General features: G+C 45.4%; 1 protein-coding gene across 1 annotated transcript in view; it reads right to left on the bottom strand.

Annotated features, from left to right (window-relative positions):
• The window catches only part of LOC144820053 (long-chain-fatty-acid--CoA ligase ACSBG2-like), an 860084-nt gene that overhangs the window by 629653 nt on the left and 214518 nt on the right, over nucleotides 1-15913 (bottom strand). The window contains exon 4 of the mRNA XM_078677707.1: nucleotides 8382-8502. Coding sequence (XP_078533833.1) covers nucleotides 8382-8502 — 121 coding nt within the window. The remainder of the gene's footprint in view (nucleotides 1-8381; nucleotides 8503-15913) is intronic.

The following is a 15913-nucleotide window of genomic DNA, read 5'->3' as shown; positions in this document are numbered from 1 at the left end:
GGGCGGGCAGGAGTGAAAGACGAGCACAGGCTTCCTTTGCTAACCAGAAATATTATTCCTCCCCCTATTGAGTCAGGACTGGGAGAAAGGTGGCACAGGTAGCGCAAACACAGCAAGTATGGCGTTTTTAAATGAGTGCTGACCCAGAGAATTTAGTGTTTTTAAAAGTGTAAATTTCACAATAAAAATTCAGTTTCCAATTAACAGAACAGCATAGTTTTTAAATCAACAATGGTTAAAATGCAGGCAATTCTCTTCATACAGCAATTCAGGCACAGCGCAAGGCACAGTTGAATACCTCTGGCGAGCAAAAGCGGATCGGGGACTCTGCCACCGTCACCCTACCGCAGCTTGCAGGTGAAAGGGCTCCGCCTAAATAGCCCAGAGAAAAGCAGCCACTAGAGCGCTAACCGCTCAGAAAATGCCCCCACAGGAAGTGCCTGGCTCTCCCTGACCCGCCCTCTGCGCAACGGTACTGGCTACCGTGTGGGACCGGGGCGGGCAGGAGTGAAAGACGAGCACAGGCTTCCTTTGCTAACCAGAAATATTATTCCTCCCCCTATTGAGTCAGGACTGGGAGAAAGGTGGCACAGGTAGCGCAAACACAGCAAGTATGGCGTTTTTAAATGAGTGCTGACCCAGAGAATTTAGTGTTTTTAAAAGTGTAAATTTCACAATAAAAATTCAGTTTCCAATTAACAGAACAGCATAGTTTTTAAATCAATAATGGTTAAAATGCAGGCAATTCTCTTCATACAGCAATTCAGGGACAGCGCAAGGCACAGTTGAATACCTCTGGCGAGCAAAAGCGGATCGGGGACTCTGCCACCGTCACCCTACCGCAGCTTGCAGGTGAAAGGGCTCCGCCTAAATAGCCCAGAGAAAAGCAGCCACTAGAGCGCTAACCGCTCAGAAAATGCCCCCACAGGAAGTGCCTGGCTCTCCCTGACCCGCCCTCCGCGCAACGGTACTGGCTACCGTGTCGGACCGGGGCGGGGAGTGAAAGACGAGCACAGGCTTCCTTTGCTAACCAGAAATATTATTCCTCCCCCTATTGAGTCAGGACGGGGAGAAAGGTGCCACAGGTAGCGCAAACACAGCAAGTATGTCGTTTTTGAATGAGTGCTGACCCAGAGAATTTAGTGTTTTTAAAAGTGTACATTTCACAATAAAAATTCTGTTTCCAATTAACAGAACAGCATCGTTTTTAAATCAACAATGGTTAAAATGCAGGCAATTCTCTTCATACAGAAATTCAGGCACAGCTCAAGGCACAGTTGAATACCTCTGGCGAGCAAAAGCGGATCGGGGACTCTGCCACCGTCACCCTACCGCCTACTGTTTTCACAACGGCAATAAGAAATCCAGCGATAGCGGGGAAATCGGCGCTTTGCAGGGAACATCACTAGTTTTGCAGGCATGTTCCCTGCAAAACGGCGATAACCTTGCTGATACGACCCTGTGGTTGGGTCAGCGTAATCCACCCCCTATGTTAAGCATAGGTAAGTCAGAATTTTAGCAGACGTTAGTTTTTGGCGAAAACCACAGTTTTTGCCAAAATCTAACATGTGCTTGTGAACATCAGCAATATTTTACAAGGTAGTCCATCCAGGGTATGCCCAGTGACGGCCTCTTTGCATCTCATTAGAGATGCAAAGGGAGGCGTCGGGAAAAAGGGTGCTAACATGCTATTATTGCATGTAAGCACCCTCTTGTAAATAGGGCGATAGTTTTATCTCCGCTTTTTTGGCTTTTGAAGCCAAAAATGCTTGGATAAAGCCCTTGTTAATATGCCCCATTGTGTTTCACTTTTTTTCCATTTTGCTGCCTTCTAATACTGTCTCGGCAAAACTTTGACCTAATTAGTTCAAACGTAACACCTCATTTCAGATACAAGGTGTAAGAAATAGTTTTTAGGTCTCGCCTACGCAGAACACGTGCGCTGGTAGGAAAAAGACCTTTAATAATCGGTTCACTTTTGCAGGCAAAAACGTGCACGTGTTGCATTGCTTTGAATTGGATCGCTTGCACGTATGGCGATTCCCTTGCAGGTGCAAGCTTTGGCGACATATGTTTGTAATTAGCTTGCAAACATATAGTGCCCCTGCTCGCTCCCACAAGGGAAACAGGCGCAGGCCCCCTCCTCTCTCCCCTCCCCTGCTGCCTTCTCTCCTCTTTCTCGCCTCCTCCCAGCCCTCCTTCCCCTCTTTACATGAACTTCGGATTACATTACACACAGGCAGCTTTTTTATTTACTTTTATTTGGAGAACTAAGTGATTTGCCTTGAATTATAAGATGTTATGTAGACGCTGGGAAGCGAACAAGGCTCCCCAATTCAATAGTCGCCAAGTCTTGCCATTAGGCAACATCGCCTTCCCTATGTGCTTATGATGTTTAATCTTCTCAGTAACTCTGTCATTTCGTATGCTAAAAAAGAGAAATTGCAAATCGACTTTCCCTGAACACATTAGCACACAATCTGCCTTAAACGCGTGTTAAAGTGTGCATTTCAAAAGGCATTGTTTGGGCGAGCGTAAAGTGGAAGGACAAGATTTGTGGTGAGCTTTACAAAGGGGTCATTAATAAGCACCCCCTGTGGTCGTCATCACCATCACACCGTAGTGCAAAGCACGAGTGTTAACTTCTCCCAACTCTCCAGGCTAGCTTGAGTTTGTGTTAACCGTTACTATGGCAACAGAGCTACACTCTGTGTCCAGACCCCGCCGCCTCTCTGTAAGCCTCGGACGGCTCTGCACTGCTCTCCTGAGTCCATGCTCACAAGGCTTCTAGTCTGGGGCCCATCACTACACTCGGTGTCCAGACCACGCCGCCTCTCTGTAAGCCTCGGACGGCTCTCACTGCTCTCCTGAGTCCATGCTCACAAGGCTTCTAGTCTGGGGCCATCACTACACTGGGTGTCCAGACCACGCTGGCTCTTTGTAAGCCTCGGACGGCTCTGCACTGCTCTCCTGAGTCAATGCTCACAAGGCTTCTAGTCTGGGGCCCATCACTACACTCGGTGTGCAGACCACGCCGCCTCTTTGTAAGCCTCGGACAGCTCTCACTGCTCTCCTGAGTCCATGCTCACAAGGCTTCTAGTCTGGGGCCATCACTACAGTAGGTCGAGGGGACTCCAGTTGTTACAGTTGGTGCCCAGTGACCTCTGACCCCTCACACCAGGTCTCATTGTGCGTGGAGAGATCGGGGTCTGTCCACTGAGCACAAGATGTACAAAGTTAAGAGGAGCCAGTAGGGGGCGGTAGAGAAGCAGAGGGCCAAGGAGAGACTGCTGATGAAAAGCAGCGCTGTGAGCAGGACCCAGAGAGCAGCGAGTGGTAAGGACTGCGGCGGGCAGGATGGCGCTCGGAGGGGGAGGCAAAGGTTGAGGATGGATAGTAAAGGTGTCAAAGTGGCAGCAAGAAGGACTAGTGGCTGCTTTCAGTACAAACATATTTCGCTGAAAGAAGAGTTCTCCCCGGATGCCTGGCTCTTGTTCAGCTCGATGTGCTCCTCGGCCCGAGCCCTAAACGAGACGGCCTTTCACGCAGCTTCTGCCTGCCCTCCTTATTGGACGAGGTGGTGCTTCAGTGCTTGAGCTGCCCAATAAGAACCAGAAAACCTGGGATCAATCAATGCACCTTTCCATCTTTTCCAAACTGTGTGATCCTTTGCGGATATTTAATTTCAGAGGCATTACTTTTTCTTTATTATCACGAGAGCAGCTTCAAATACTTCAGTCCAGGATGTGTGCTGTGCAAAGACTGCTTGTGTTTGACATGGCCTACAATGTAGCTCTATCAATAAAAAATCTGTCACATACAGGGTGCATGAGACAACTCACGCCTCTTAGTTCACAAATGGCCCGGTTGTCAGGGGGGGTGGGTGCAGCATGAGTATTTTTAAATTCATGTTTAGAAATCATCACTTAATAACGAACTCAAAGCAGGAATATAATATTTAGTATTAAGGCGAAACACCGCATGTAAAGGAAAGACACTTTTTTGAATTTTGAAGAGACTTCATCCTGTTTTCACGGTTGTTGCACAATTCTTGTGTCAAAAGAAGTTCATGGCTCAGGTCGTGCACGGCTCCGAGACTCCAGACCCCCTTGATCGTCCCTGGCTCAGCTCCACGTGTTATTCTCTTGGGGCTTGTGCAGGAAAGTGGGGGATTGCACCAGGTCCCGGCAACTATCTCCAGGCCGGACCTGGGAATCAGCCGAACCAGGGACCCCCGCTGAACTGGCCCTGGTGCATTTTCCGAGCCTGGGACATAATTCAGCAGCGCCCGCACGTTGTCTGCCAGCCAGGGGGCTTCCTTCCTTTCACTCCCAGCTGGCGCGAACCAAGGTCTGATTTCAAAGGACCAGGAACCCTTTAATATCATCATGAGTGGACTTCCATCTCAGCCGGACACCTCGACCCCAATGTAATGGAAGGCGAGCAGGGCACACAGCTGATAGCTTCACCAGGACTTTAGAAAAACGGACTTTGAGGCAGGGTTTGACTTTGTTGAACCCCCTCTCATGCGTAAGAGATGTGCATGCAGTGTAAGATTGCAGGATAGAGCTGTGTCTATAAGTAAGAAAGCTGATAATGATTTGCATGGCATCTACAAATTATTTTTTTATTTCGTTTAACATAGCGCATCTCACCCCAGTATAGGGTGTCAGAGCGCTTCCCATCATGCAAAGATAATTCACAAGTGTGTAAATCAATGTACAGGAAATGTTACTTAAGACGACGAGGCAGGGTCGGATTGGGATCACAATTTGGCCCTAGCACTGACGAAAAAAGTGGCCCACATTTGCGAGTCGGGCCCACATTTGCGGGGGGTGGCCCACATACACTGGGCATGACCCACATTCGGGGGCGTGGCCCACATTTGCGGGCGTGCCCTTTCATGAAACACACAAGGAATGTAAGTGGGAGGATATTGTTTTGTTCTTGGGTAGGACACAGGGCCAAGGTGGCAATGTCCTACAAGCTGAGCACCTGAAAAACAGCAAGGCCCCTTTCTCTTAAAAAAGTATCCCCCTGCCCTCCAGCTCAGGAGCATCTGAAAACAGCGAGGCCCCTTTCTGTTACAAAACTATTCCTCAGCCCGCCAGCGCAGGACCACCTGAAAAACAGTGAGGCCCATTTCTCTTAAAAAATTATTTCCCAGCCCCCCAGCGCAGGAGCATCTGAAAACAGCGAGGCCCTTTTCTCTTAAAAAAGAATTCCCCAGCCCTCCAGTGCGGGAGCACCTGAAAACAGCAAGGCCCCTTTCTCTTAAAAATATTATTTCCCAGCCCTCCAGTGCAGGAGCATCTGAAAACAGCGAGGCCCTTTTCTCTTAAAAAAGAATTCCCCAGCCCTCCAGCGCGGGAGCACCTGAAAACAGCAAGGCCCCTTTCTATAACAAAATTATTCCCCAGCCCTCCAGTGCAGGAGCACTTGAAAACAGCAAGGCCCCTTTCTATAACAAAATTATTCCCCAGCCCTCCAGCGCAGGAGCACCTGAAAACAGTGAGGCCCCTTTCTATTAAAAGAAGTCTTTTCCAGCCTTCCAGCGCAGGAGCACCTGAAAACAGCGAGGCCCCTTTCTCTTAAAAAACTATTCCCCAGCCCTTGCAGGAGCACCTGAAAACAGCTATGTCCCTTTCTATAAAAAATGATTCCCCAGCCCTCCAGCGCAGGAGCATCTGAAAAGCAGTGAGGCCCCTTTCTATTAAGAAATAATTCCCCAACCCTCCAGCGCAGGAGCATCTGAAAAGCAGCGAGGCCCCTTTCTATTAAGAAATAATTCCCCAACCCTCCAGCGCAGGAGCACCTGAAAAATAGCGAGACCCCAGCTATTTGTAAATTACTCAGGCCTCCCCTTCCCTTCACTGCCTCAGGGCAATGGCGTGACAGGAGAGGGGCTAAAGCAAAAACACAGCTTCTGGCCATCCATGTGGGGTGGTGGGGAGGCTAAGGTGAAGATGGTGCGAGTTCCCACATCACCTGGGCCCCATAGTGAGACCCATTCTTCCTCACCCACTATGCCCTGAATGAGAAGGGCTGTGGGCAAGGACTAATGCAAGCACTGTTTCTGGGCTGCGTGGGCCCCAGGGGGCCGATCTGAAAATGGCTCATAGGCCTGAGCAACACCTGGCTAATGGGGGGGGGGCGATTCTGGCACACAATCACCCCTCCCCAGCCCACCATCAGCATAATTACTTGGCAGGGCAGGGGGTCAAGGAGAGGCCACATCTAAACATCACTGAACGGCCGGCCGCACAGCGAAGCTGCTTCCCTCTCCCCATCAGTGCTCTTTATGGACTGGTAAAGGGGGGAAAAAACGGCCCACAGAGTGCACTGAGACACCGGCCCTTCGGCCCATGCCCGGGTGCCCGCAGTGCCAATCCGCCCCTGCGACGAGGGCTAAAAGGTGTAGGAATCACACATCATCCATAATTGTAGACATAGTCAGCAGCGGCTCCTCCGCACTGGAGGAGAAGAATCATCCCAATGTTTTAGGGCCAGCAGCTGAAAAATAAAACCATATTTTATCATTTTGTTTTTCAGCTGCTGGATGAGCCAGCGTGTGTAAGGAGGGGCCGGGCCATGGGAGGGATGAGGAATGGAGTGGTATGTGGACTTCTAAGTGTGCATATATGTTTGGCCGGCGTTAAACCAGCCGCTCAGGCCAATCCCCATGCTGCTCTCATGCTTGGTAACAGAGTGAGAGCAGCGTAGGGATTGCACAGGGAGTCTCTGATGCTGCCCCAGGGTCTGCTGCGACCAGGAAGCAGAGGAGCACCGATGCGGGAGGCGGCCAGCAGCTTCAGGCTTGTCTTTATTTTAATTAACCTCTTTCTGCGCTCCTCCCACCCGACCTACCACTTTTTACTTGTGTTGGCCGCCACTGGACATATGTCAAGAACAAACGATCAGGAGCACACAAAATTACGATATGAAGTGTAACGTAATGACTGCGATTGTCTGTACTAACAAGACAACAGATCCCCAGAGGATTCCTTCTTTTCAGCTTACGATAACAGTTTGAGGGGCACAAAAAGAATATAAACCCATGAGTTCGTTTGCAAGCAACTCCTTGATGTAGGTAAACAGATCACTGTGCTCCATTGGAAGGCTCACAACTTATGCACTGGAGGTGACGAAAGGATCAGTAAAAGCAGTAGCCCACTTATCGACACAAAATACAAATCTGTAATCTGCAAGTTACGCCACGTGCTTTGCAGCAGGCACATAAACCCTCTATGCTACTATAGGAGTCAACACTAATCGAACAAAGCACAGAGCTCCTCTAGAACTGGATTAGGCACCAGAGTCTTCCTACCACTATTAAAATCCCCTCAAAATTGTTTCGCACATGAAGATCTCTGCGGCAGGTGCCTTAACCCTGTAAGAGATTTAAAAAAGGAGGCTCTTGGGGACCAATGAAGTACCTGGAACAGATTTGTTGTCACATTGGTCTTTGCTGCCACTTTCTTTGCAGCAGATTTTTTTTTTCAATGAATGTATAAATTGAATGGCAGATGTTGGCATATGTTATGAAATGTCGACATATCTAAAAGGACATCACTCACACACCAGGAAAGATGAACAAACGAAACAGAATACTGGAGTGAAGTTTAGATGGTCCTAATATTCTAGAGTTAAAATCTTGAACCAGACTGTTTTTGTATTTACCTAGTATGTATCATGGTTTATGCTATAATTTCTTATAAATTAATTGTCCTCTATTTCTATTGTTTCCAAAGATCCCCTAAAACGTGTTTCCCTTTAATTGACAGAGCATTTTATCTGGGGAATGTGCATTGCAGTTTGATTGGGCGCCTGCATCAGGCGTGGTTATGGTAGGACACTGTTAAGATGGTCTTTAAATAATGCATGTTGAATGTACTTTTAACCCTGCGATGTCTGCACATTTGATAGACTGCTCTACAGGACTCTTATGCACTTCCAGATTGATACGACAAATAGTTTTTAATCTTGTTCATGTTAGGATGGCATTTTTAATACTGGGTGATAAGTAATCTAACATATGTATTCTATCTTTGTGTTGTATTGTTTACTGGATGTTTATTAATCCGAATTTAGATTTAAGATGAGGCCTGTCAGACTCTACCTATTGAAACCCTGCGGAGCCTCCGGGATGGGGGGCTGATGCACCGGAGCTCACAGCAGCTTTCAGCAGTCACTGCTTCCACCAGTCAGCAGTGCACCCATAGCGGCAGCAGAGACTGTGTTTATCCGCTGTCTGCACCTGTCAGCAGTGCACCCACGAGGGGCAGGAGGGACTGTGTTTACCCGCTGTCCTTAACCACCAGCATGGGATCCCACCCACCCGTGCCCTCACACACGGCACCACTCAGGTGCCACCCACTCACCCGCAGGATCTTGGCCAGCTGCATTGGGTTCTCCACAACGAGGATGTTGGCATCGCTGTCTTCTGCCACATACTGGCACGCCTCCGGGGAATTTGTGGTGTAAATCCCAACAGCAAAACCACTGCGAAGAGAAAACAAAGGCTCAGCTGAGACACTGGCAGGGCCAGCTTTTGTAATCAGTGCCAGTGTGCATGCAAAACCTACAGATGAGAATAAACGGCAAGCTAGAGAGAAGAGACCTCTGCTTAACAAGCATTTGCAATGCAATCGGTCTCGCATTTGTTAAAGTTAGAGCTGCTGGAGTTGAAAAGGGCAATGTTTTTACGTACTTTTTTATTTGCAGTGGAGTCATTCTATTTGTATAGTGCTATTGCTATTGATATTAAAAAAGAAACAAGTTACTTACCTGTAACTACAGTTATCCAGTATTGGTATCTTTCATAGATTCACATGCCTGAATCATTCCCCGTCGTCATAGTGGGAGTCCCATGGTACATAAATAAAGTAGTAAATAAAAATGAGTAACTTTTCATAGGCTATTATAGTAGCAACCATATATTCTATAGCCTAGTAGTCTCCTTTTAAAAAAAGGACCAAAGTGAAAACTTAGCCAATCAGCAACCAGCACCCTCTAGAACCTTCCCCAGAGAGGCTGAGTCACTCAGATTTTCCAGCACGAGTGTAGTTAGTAAGGTATCCTAGAGGTGCCCCTCCGGGGAGGAGGGTGGGTTGCATGTGAATCTATGAAAGATACCAATACTGGACAACTGTACTTACAAGTGTGTAACCTGTTTCTTATCCAGTATTGGGGTATCTTTCATAGATTCACATGCCTGAATCAGAGTAGTAAGCAATTTCTTATCTGTATATATATATATATATATATATATATATATATATATATTCACTGAAAAAACCATAGGTTATAGACCATATATAGTTAGGAATTAGCATTTACAAAACCTTGAAAATTCACTGAAAAAACCATAGGTTAGAGACCATATATAGTTAGCTGGACATTTTATTGACATAAAACCAATGAAATTCCATATATAGTTAGTTGCACTAACTATATATCGCGCACCCGCAATCCACTGCTGATGATGTCACATATTACATCATTCATGACATGGTCAGTGACATCACTGATGACATCTCAAATGACATCACTGATGACATCATCCAGTGACTGTGTGTTTCTGTAAAGTTTAAATATGTTTTACATATTGAAGAATGAGTAGATGTATAAGTGTCTGGACGAAGGATTTAGTAGGTGCATGACTGAATGTATGAGTGAGTGATTAAATGTGTCTCACTGAGTGCATGGGTTAGTGACTAAACTGTCTTAATTTGTGCATCATTATGTCTGTTGTTCTGTAAACTGCTGCATGTGTTGATCAGTAGCTATATGATTAACTATATGGGTTACTGATTGATTGTCCAAGTATTTGTATGGGAGACTGAGTGTGTGTGTGGCTGGCTGGGAGGTGTGTGACTCTGTGCAGATCAATGTGTACTTGTATCAATGATTGTATAAGAAGGTAAGTATGTGTTAGTATATTTTTGAAAATGTAAGGTGCTCTATGTTTAACTGTATAGACAAGAAAATGGAAGTGTGATTGATTCTTTACAGGACTGACTAGGTGTGTGAGTAACTCCATGGATGAGTGGCAGAGTGTGAGTGTCTGTATAGGTGTATGAGTGCATATGATAGTGTTGTAAAGATGAGTGATTGTATGTATGAATGATTGTATGGGTGAATGAGTGAAGGTGTGTGTAGACGTAGGAATCAGTGAGTACGTCTGTAGTAACTACTATTGGTGTGTCAATGGTTTCAAAAATTATACTCTGTATTTAACACTGGGTGAAACAGAGGTTATATTAAAATGTGAGGAGATGCATTGTATTGTCACATGAATGATATCATCAGTGATGTGGTCATTGATGTCAAATGAGATGTCATCAGTGATGTCATTTGAGATGTCATCAGTGATGTCATCAGTGATGTCACTGACCATGTCATGAATGATGTAATATGTGACATCATCAGCAGTGGATTGCGGGTGCGCGATATATAGTTAGTGCAACTAACTATATATGGAATTTCATTGGTTTTATGTCAATAAAATGTCCAGCTAACTATATATGGTCTCTAACCTATGGTTTTTTCAGTGAATTTTCAAGGTTTTGTAAATGCTAATTCCTAACTATATATGGTCTATAACCTATGGTTTTTTCAGTGAATTTTCAAGGTTTTGTAAATGCTAATTCCTAACTATATATGGTCTATAACCTATGGTTTTTTCAGTGAATTTCAATGGTTTTTTAATAGCAAATATCATAAGCTGTCGAATGTCAAGTACGTGGTAAGTAAAAACATTTTCGTGTTTATGCACACTGATCTGCTTTGAATGCTGCCCCCCACCCCTCATTTCTATTAGGAGTACTCTCTCTTTGCAGATAGTGAAGGGTAGTTAACGCAGCCCTTTGCCCCCTTTGTAATCCGTCGTGCCTGCTTCTCTCTCCATTTGATTGATTGTTCTCTTTGGTTCATTCTCTATTTACAAACAAGCACAGAGTCGCAATACTCTGTTTAGTCTTTGCAGATAGCGAAAAACCGTGTAAAAAAACAAAAGGAATCGAGCAAAATCAGTAGGCCACTAATGGGATCTCTTTTTGACCTCGCTAAAATAGAAACATTAGGAACAACCTGTTGAAAATAGCAATGCGTATGTACATAAGCGGCGTTCATTTGTGTTCACAGTACCCCTTGTTGATTGTTTGAATCGAGCATTGAATTGTTCGAAGTTGGTTCTCTTAAGGATCTTCTCTGCCTGCAAACGAGGAAGAATAGGAATATTCTCTCTCCCTTTGCAGATAGTGAAGGGTAGGTAACGCAAGCCTTTAACACGTCGTACCTATTTCATTCCTCATTGATTGATTGATTGTCCGAACATTGACTGTTTGGGAATTAGTTCTTTTTGGAGGTATTCCCTGTTTGCAAATAAACGTAGGAAAATCTTTGCAAGTAGTGAAAGGGTACGTAATGCGGACCTTTCTCCCCCGTTGTAATCTGTCATGCCTATCTACTCCCCACTGATTGATGCACCTGTTTCACCCGGACCATTTACTAGACATACGTCATCTGGCCCGACCAGAGAGCACCCCTAGTGAAAAGGACATATGCAATAATAACGAAGTGATCACTGTATCCTGTTAACAGAAACTTTAGCATGAAACAACCTGGAAAGAAAAGAATAGGAAAACGAAAATCAGTAGGCCACTGATGAACATGAACTTTTATTAAACAACGAACAAAGAAACGATAACATAACGTAATGATAAAACCTGTTAATGTCCTAGAAACAAGAAAACGTTAAAATATGCCATTGGTGAGAGACCAGAAAAACAGTAAGAGAAACCAAATCACACCTCGCTGTCCCACCGCCTGCCACGCCAAAAAAATCGATAGACTAGGGAAAATGCAAGTCAGTAGAACATCCGCCCCCACTCTGGAAACTTCCAAGGTGGAGCAGGGTTCCGGCTACGCCCAGCCGGGAGCAGCCCATATAAGGCAGGTCCTGCTGCCACGCCTCGGCCAGGAGATCCTAACGTAGGGTGTAGCCGGAGGAGAGGCCGAGACCAGCGGGACCCGGCCAGGGGATTGCCTTTACAACGCTGAACAGTTGCAGGGGGGGGGAATGTCTCCTCGACCCTCCCCTCTCTCTCCCAGTCCGGCCGCGGTGGCCCTTGAGAGTTGCAGGTAGTCCCGCCACATGCTCTTCCGGTCCAGCCACCAACGGTCGGGGGGCCGAGGCCGACGGGATCCGGCTGCAGCCGATAAACCAAGAAACCCGTTCATGGGGCCAGAGCCAGGGGCGTCCGGCCGACATCTACCGGAAGCCCGGCCCGAAGACGGACGGGACACTTCTTCTTTCTTGTATAATTGCTGCAACAACCCTGGGGGGGGATGTCTTGCACATGCCTCCGACCCCCCCCCCCCTCGTCCTCATCGCCTGGTCCGGCCATAACAAATATCAAGCGAGACGCCGTGGGGTGCACTGGGAGGAAGAGACGGTGCGAACAGGCCTCTCCCGCCTCCCCAGTGGAGGCTTCCCAGCTGCACCCTCAGCGCTCCAGGCGCCCGGAAAAGAGTTCTTCCACTGTGGCCATGCTGCAACGTCTCGCCCGGCAGGGTGGAGCCCGTCCGCTCATTTGACCCCGCGATCGCCAGTAGCTACCGAACTCTCAAAATGGCGGTCGACCTGGCAAGAGCGGGCCCAGCATAAAGAAATGGCCCGGTCACTGGTTGACTCCACCACCGTAGTCCTCCACGACCTTGAAGATTCTAGAGGAGCCGCGGGAGTCTCCGACCCCCGATGGGGAATGACTGCCATGATCACCCGTGGAGTGACGAAACTGTATTCGCGGGACGTCGGCGCCAGCCTCACTTTGAATTACTAGAATCCTGCAGACCTCACTTCCGGTAAAAGCACAGTGTGACCCGGTAGGAAAAATTGTTGCACCCCCTCCCCTTTTTGACTGATAGTTCAAACCACCGATCCTTTCCTTTGCCCTTTTAACGGAACTTTGGACTGCCTCCCCCTCTTTTACATTTTCTAGAGAAAACAAAACATTAACCACTACATTAGCATAGCAGTTGACACCAGAACTGTTTTCAAATTGAAAACCAACAACATCTTCAACAGAATCCTTTTTGTTTCTGCTGTGACCCTGCTACAGCACAGGCATTGTCCCCAGCAGTAATTCTGCAATGCCGGTAAGAATAGCTGTGGTGCCTACTGGACTCACTCACCCCCGCGGCGCCCCACGCCGTTATGTGCTGGGCGGCAACTTGCTAGACATAACTTTAGTGCCATCTAGATTTCAGCGCGTTCTGCTGCCTTGGAACTATTCGCACAACAGACCGCTACTGACAAGAATATTTCATTATTGGTGCTGTCAATTTCAATAAATCTATTGGATAATTCAAAAGAAATTGCCACGGTCTCTTCGTTGTTTAAATGTTTTTACTGTTTTTGTTTTGTTGTATATATTTATATGTTATTAAAGTTTTATATTCCTACTACTTTGTTGGAGTGCTATATATTTTTAATGTGAGACATAATTGTAAAAACTTTGATGTACAAAGAGTCATTCCTGGAATCTTCCGCTTCAGGCTCGATCCCCTCCCCAATCACAATACAGGATAGTTTTCAGATAGTAGGAACACGTGTGGTGTGACGGATCTCATCGGGTGTGGGCCTTGATCTACTATAACTCCTTTGAAGAGGGGTGATTCTTTACAGCTGAGGCCATAAACTACATCTGCAGGGCTAGCTGATAGCCTGGACAATCGGACACAGAGGAAGAGGAGTGTCAGAGGGTGCGGTAGTGAATAGGGCGAAAGGGAGGTGTCGGGCGGGCACAGAGTGTGATTCTCAGGGAAGAGCAGCGCAGATGGGGGGAGGTTTATTGCCCATGCATAAGACAGAGAGCGGGGGTGACCAGTGCCTGGGGAAGATGCTTGCGAGGGTGAGGAGCCATGCTACGAATCGACAGCGTGCAGAGAGTGGGTCTGGTCAAGACATCTAAAATGGCTGCCGTGCACGACAAAAGTGTGGCATTTCAAAAAAGGCAAGATGGCGCAGACAATGTTTTTCAACACTTCCTCATTTCCTTCGAATCGAACGTTAACAGACGTTGGGGCATATTACCAAAGTTAAGCGATATTTATCGCTAACGATGCTTACCAACGAATTTTTTACCGCTAAGCATCGTCAGAAATTATCAAAGATAAACCTTGCTATTATCAAGGTTTATCACAAATGCGATAATAAACGGCCGCAATGCATGAATATCGCTAAAAACTCTGCGATATTCATACATTACCGAGCTAATGCTCTTAGCCATGTTATCCACCTCCCATTGGATAACATGGCTAAGAACTGCTCAGGGCAGGTGTTACTTTTTGGAGATATTCGCGCTTAGCGCGAATATCTCCAAAAGTTGGTAATAGGAGATAGATATCTTGCATGTTGTAATGCAAGTTATTGTGGTATATGGAACTCATACCATAATCTCTCAGGAAAGCAGAAACTGATCCTTTTGGGACCGCCTAAAAAGGCCTAGGGGGTGAGGAGTACTCTACTTTGCCCCCTTTTCACGTTCCGAACTATTTTATTTTACTCTCTTCTGTAATTACACAAAATAGCACCGATAAGATGCATCGGAGACACACAGTGAGAGAAAGGAGGCCGGAGATGAAGAAGAGATGTCAAATACACATTGGAGATAATATAGTGGCAGAAGGGAAGTAAATATGAGTAAACTTACCATGTAACATAAAAATGTTGCACTCTATACTATAAGTCTCATTTTATACTACAATCACTTCGCTACAACCTCATAAATTAAAAATAAAAATGAATAATGTCTCAAACAATTTTTGATTTCTAAATATAAATTTATTCTTCAGAATTTTCTAAATTTGAAAGAACTAGTAACATGTCCTCATCAGCAATGTCCTCATGAAAAGTCTGCAATAATGATTCTTGTAACTCTATCGTCTCCAAACACTCGATAAATTCGCCATCAAGAGATTGATCAAAAAAATCATTCAAGTCATCTCCTCCTTCTGACAATATTTCATTATTGGTGCTGTCAATTTCAATCAATGTAGTGGAATCATTCAAGTCATCTCCTCGTGACAATATTTCATTATTGGTGCTCTCAATTTCAATCAATGTAGTGGAATCATTCAAGTCATCTCCTCCTTGTGACAATATTTCATTATTGGTGCTGTCCATTTCAATCAATCTAATGGAATCATACAAGTCATCTCCTCCTTGTGACAATATTTCATTATTGCTGCTCTCAATTTCAATCAACGTAGTGGAATCATTCAAGTCATCTCCTTGTGACAATATTTCATTCTTGGTGCTGTCCATTTCAATCAATCTAATGGAATCATACAAGTCATGTCCTCCTTGTGACAATGTTTCATTATTGGTGCTCTCAATTTCAATCAATGTAGTGGACAATTCAAAAGAAATTGCCACGGTCTCTTCATTGTGAGCCATTTTATTTTGAAATTGCTTGCTGTAAATTGCAGAAAAAAATAATCACTTTCATTTATCGTTTTTAGTAATACATAATATAAAACTAACTTTATCAAGTATTTAGTATAACAGAAGGACTGCAAATAAATAACAGAAAACATTTTTCAAATTATCTTCAAGTGTACAACATAGTTCCCCTTACAAATTAACAACTCACCTTTTCAAAAGTAGGAAAAGTGTTAGTACTGTGTAAATCAAACACCAGAAATTCACCACCAAAAATTCCTCACAAATGTACCTCAGACAGTAGTATCACAAAATGGCTGTGGTTTCCTCTCATTTGACATATATACATAACCAATTAACTTTCATCACACACAAATACAAAACCAAAGTAACATTTTAATTGGTTCTAAATTTCAACACTTTCAAATGTGTTTTCCCCATGCAATTTTCCATAGGACATTTACA

The sequence above is a fragment of the Lissotriton helveticus genome, chromosome 2_1 (assembly GCF_964261635.1).
Source record: "Lissotriton helveticus chromosome 2_1, aLisHel1.1, whole genome shotgun sequence".
Classification (NCBI taxonomy): Eukaryota; Metazoa; Chordata; class Amphibia; order Caudata; family Salamandridae; genus Lissotriton; species Lissotriton helveticus.
Note: the sequence above shows the minus strand (reverse complement) of the source record. Positions and strands in the feature narration are given on the sequence as shown.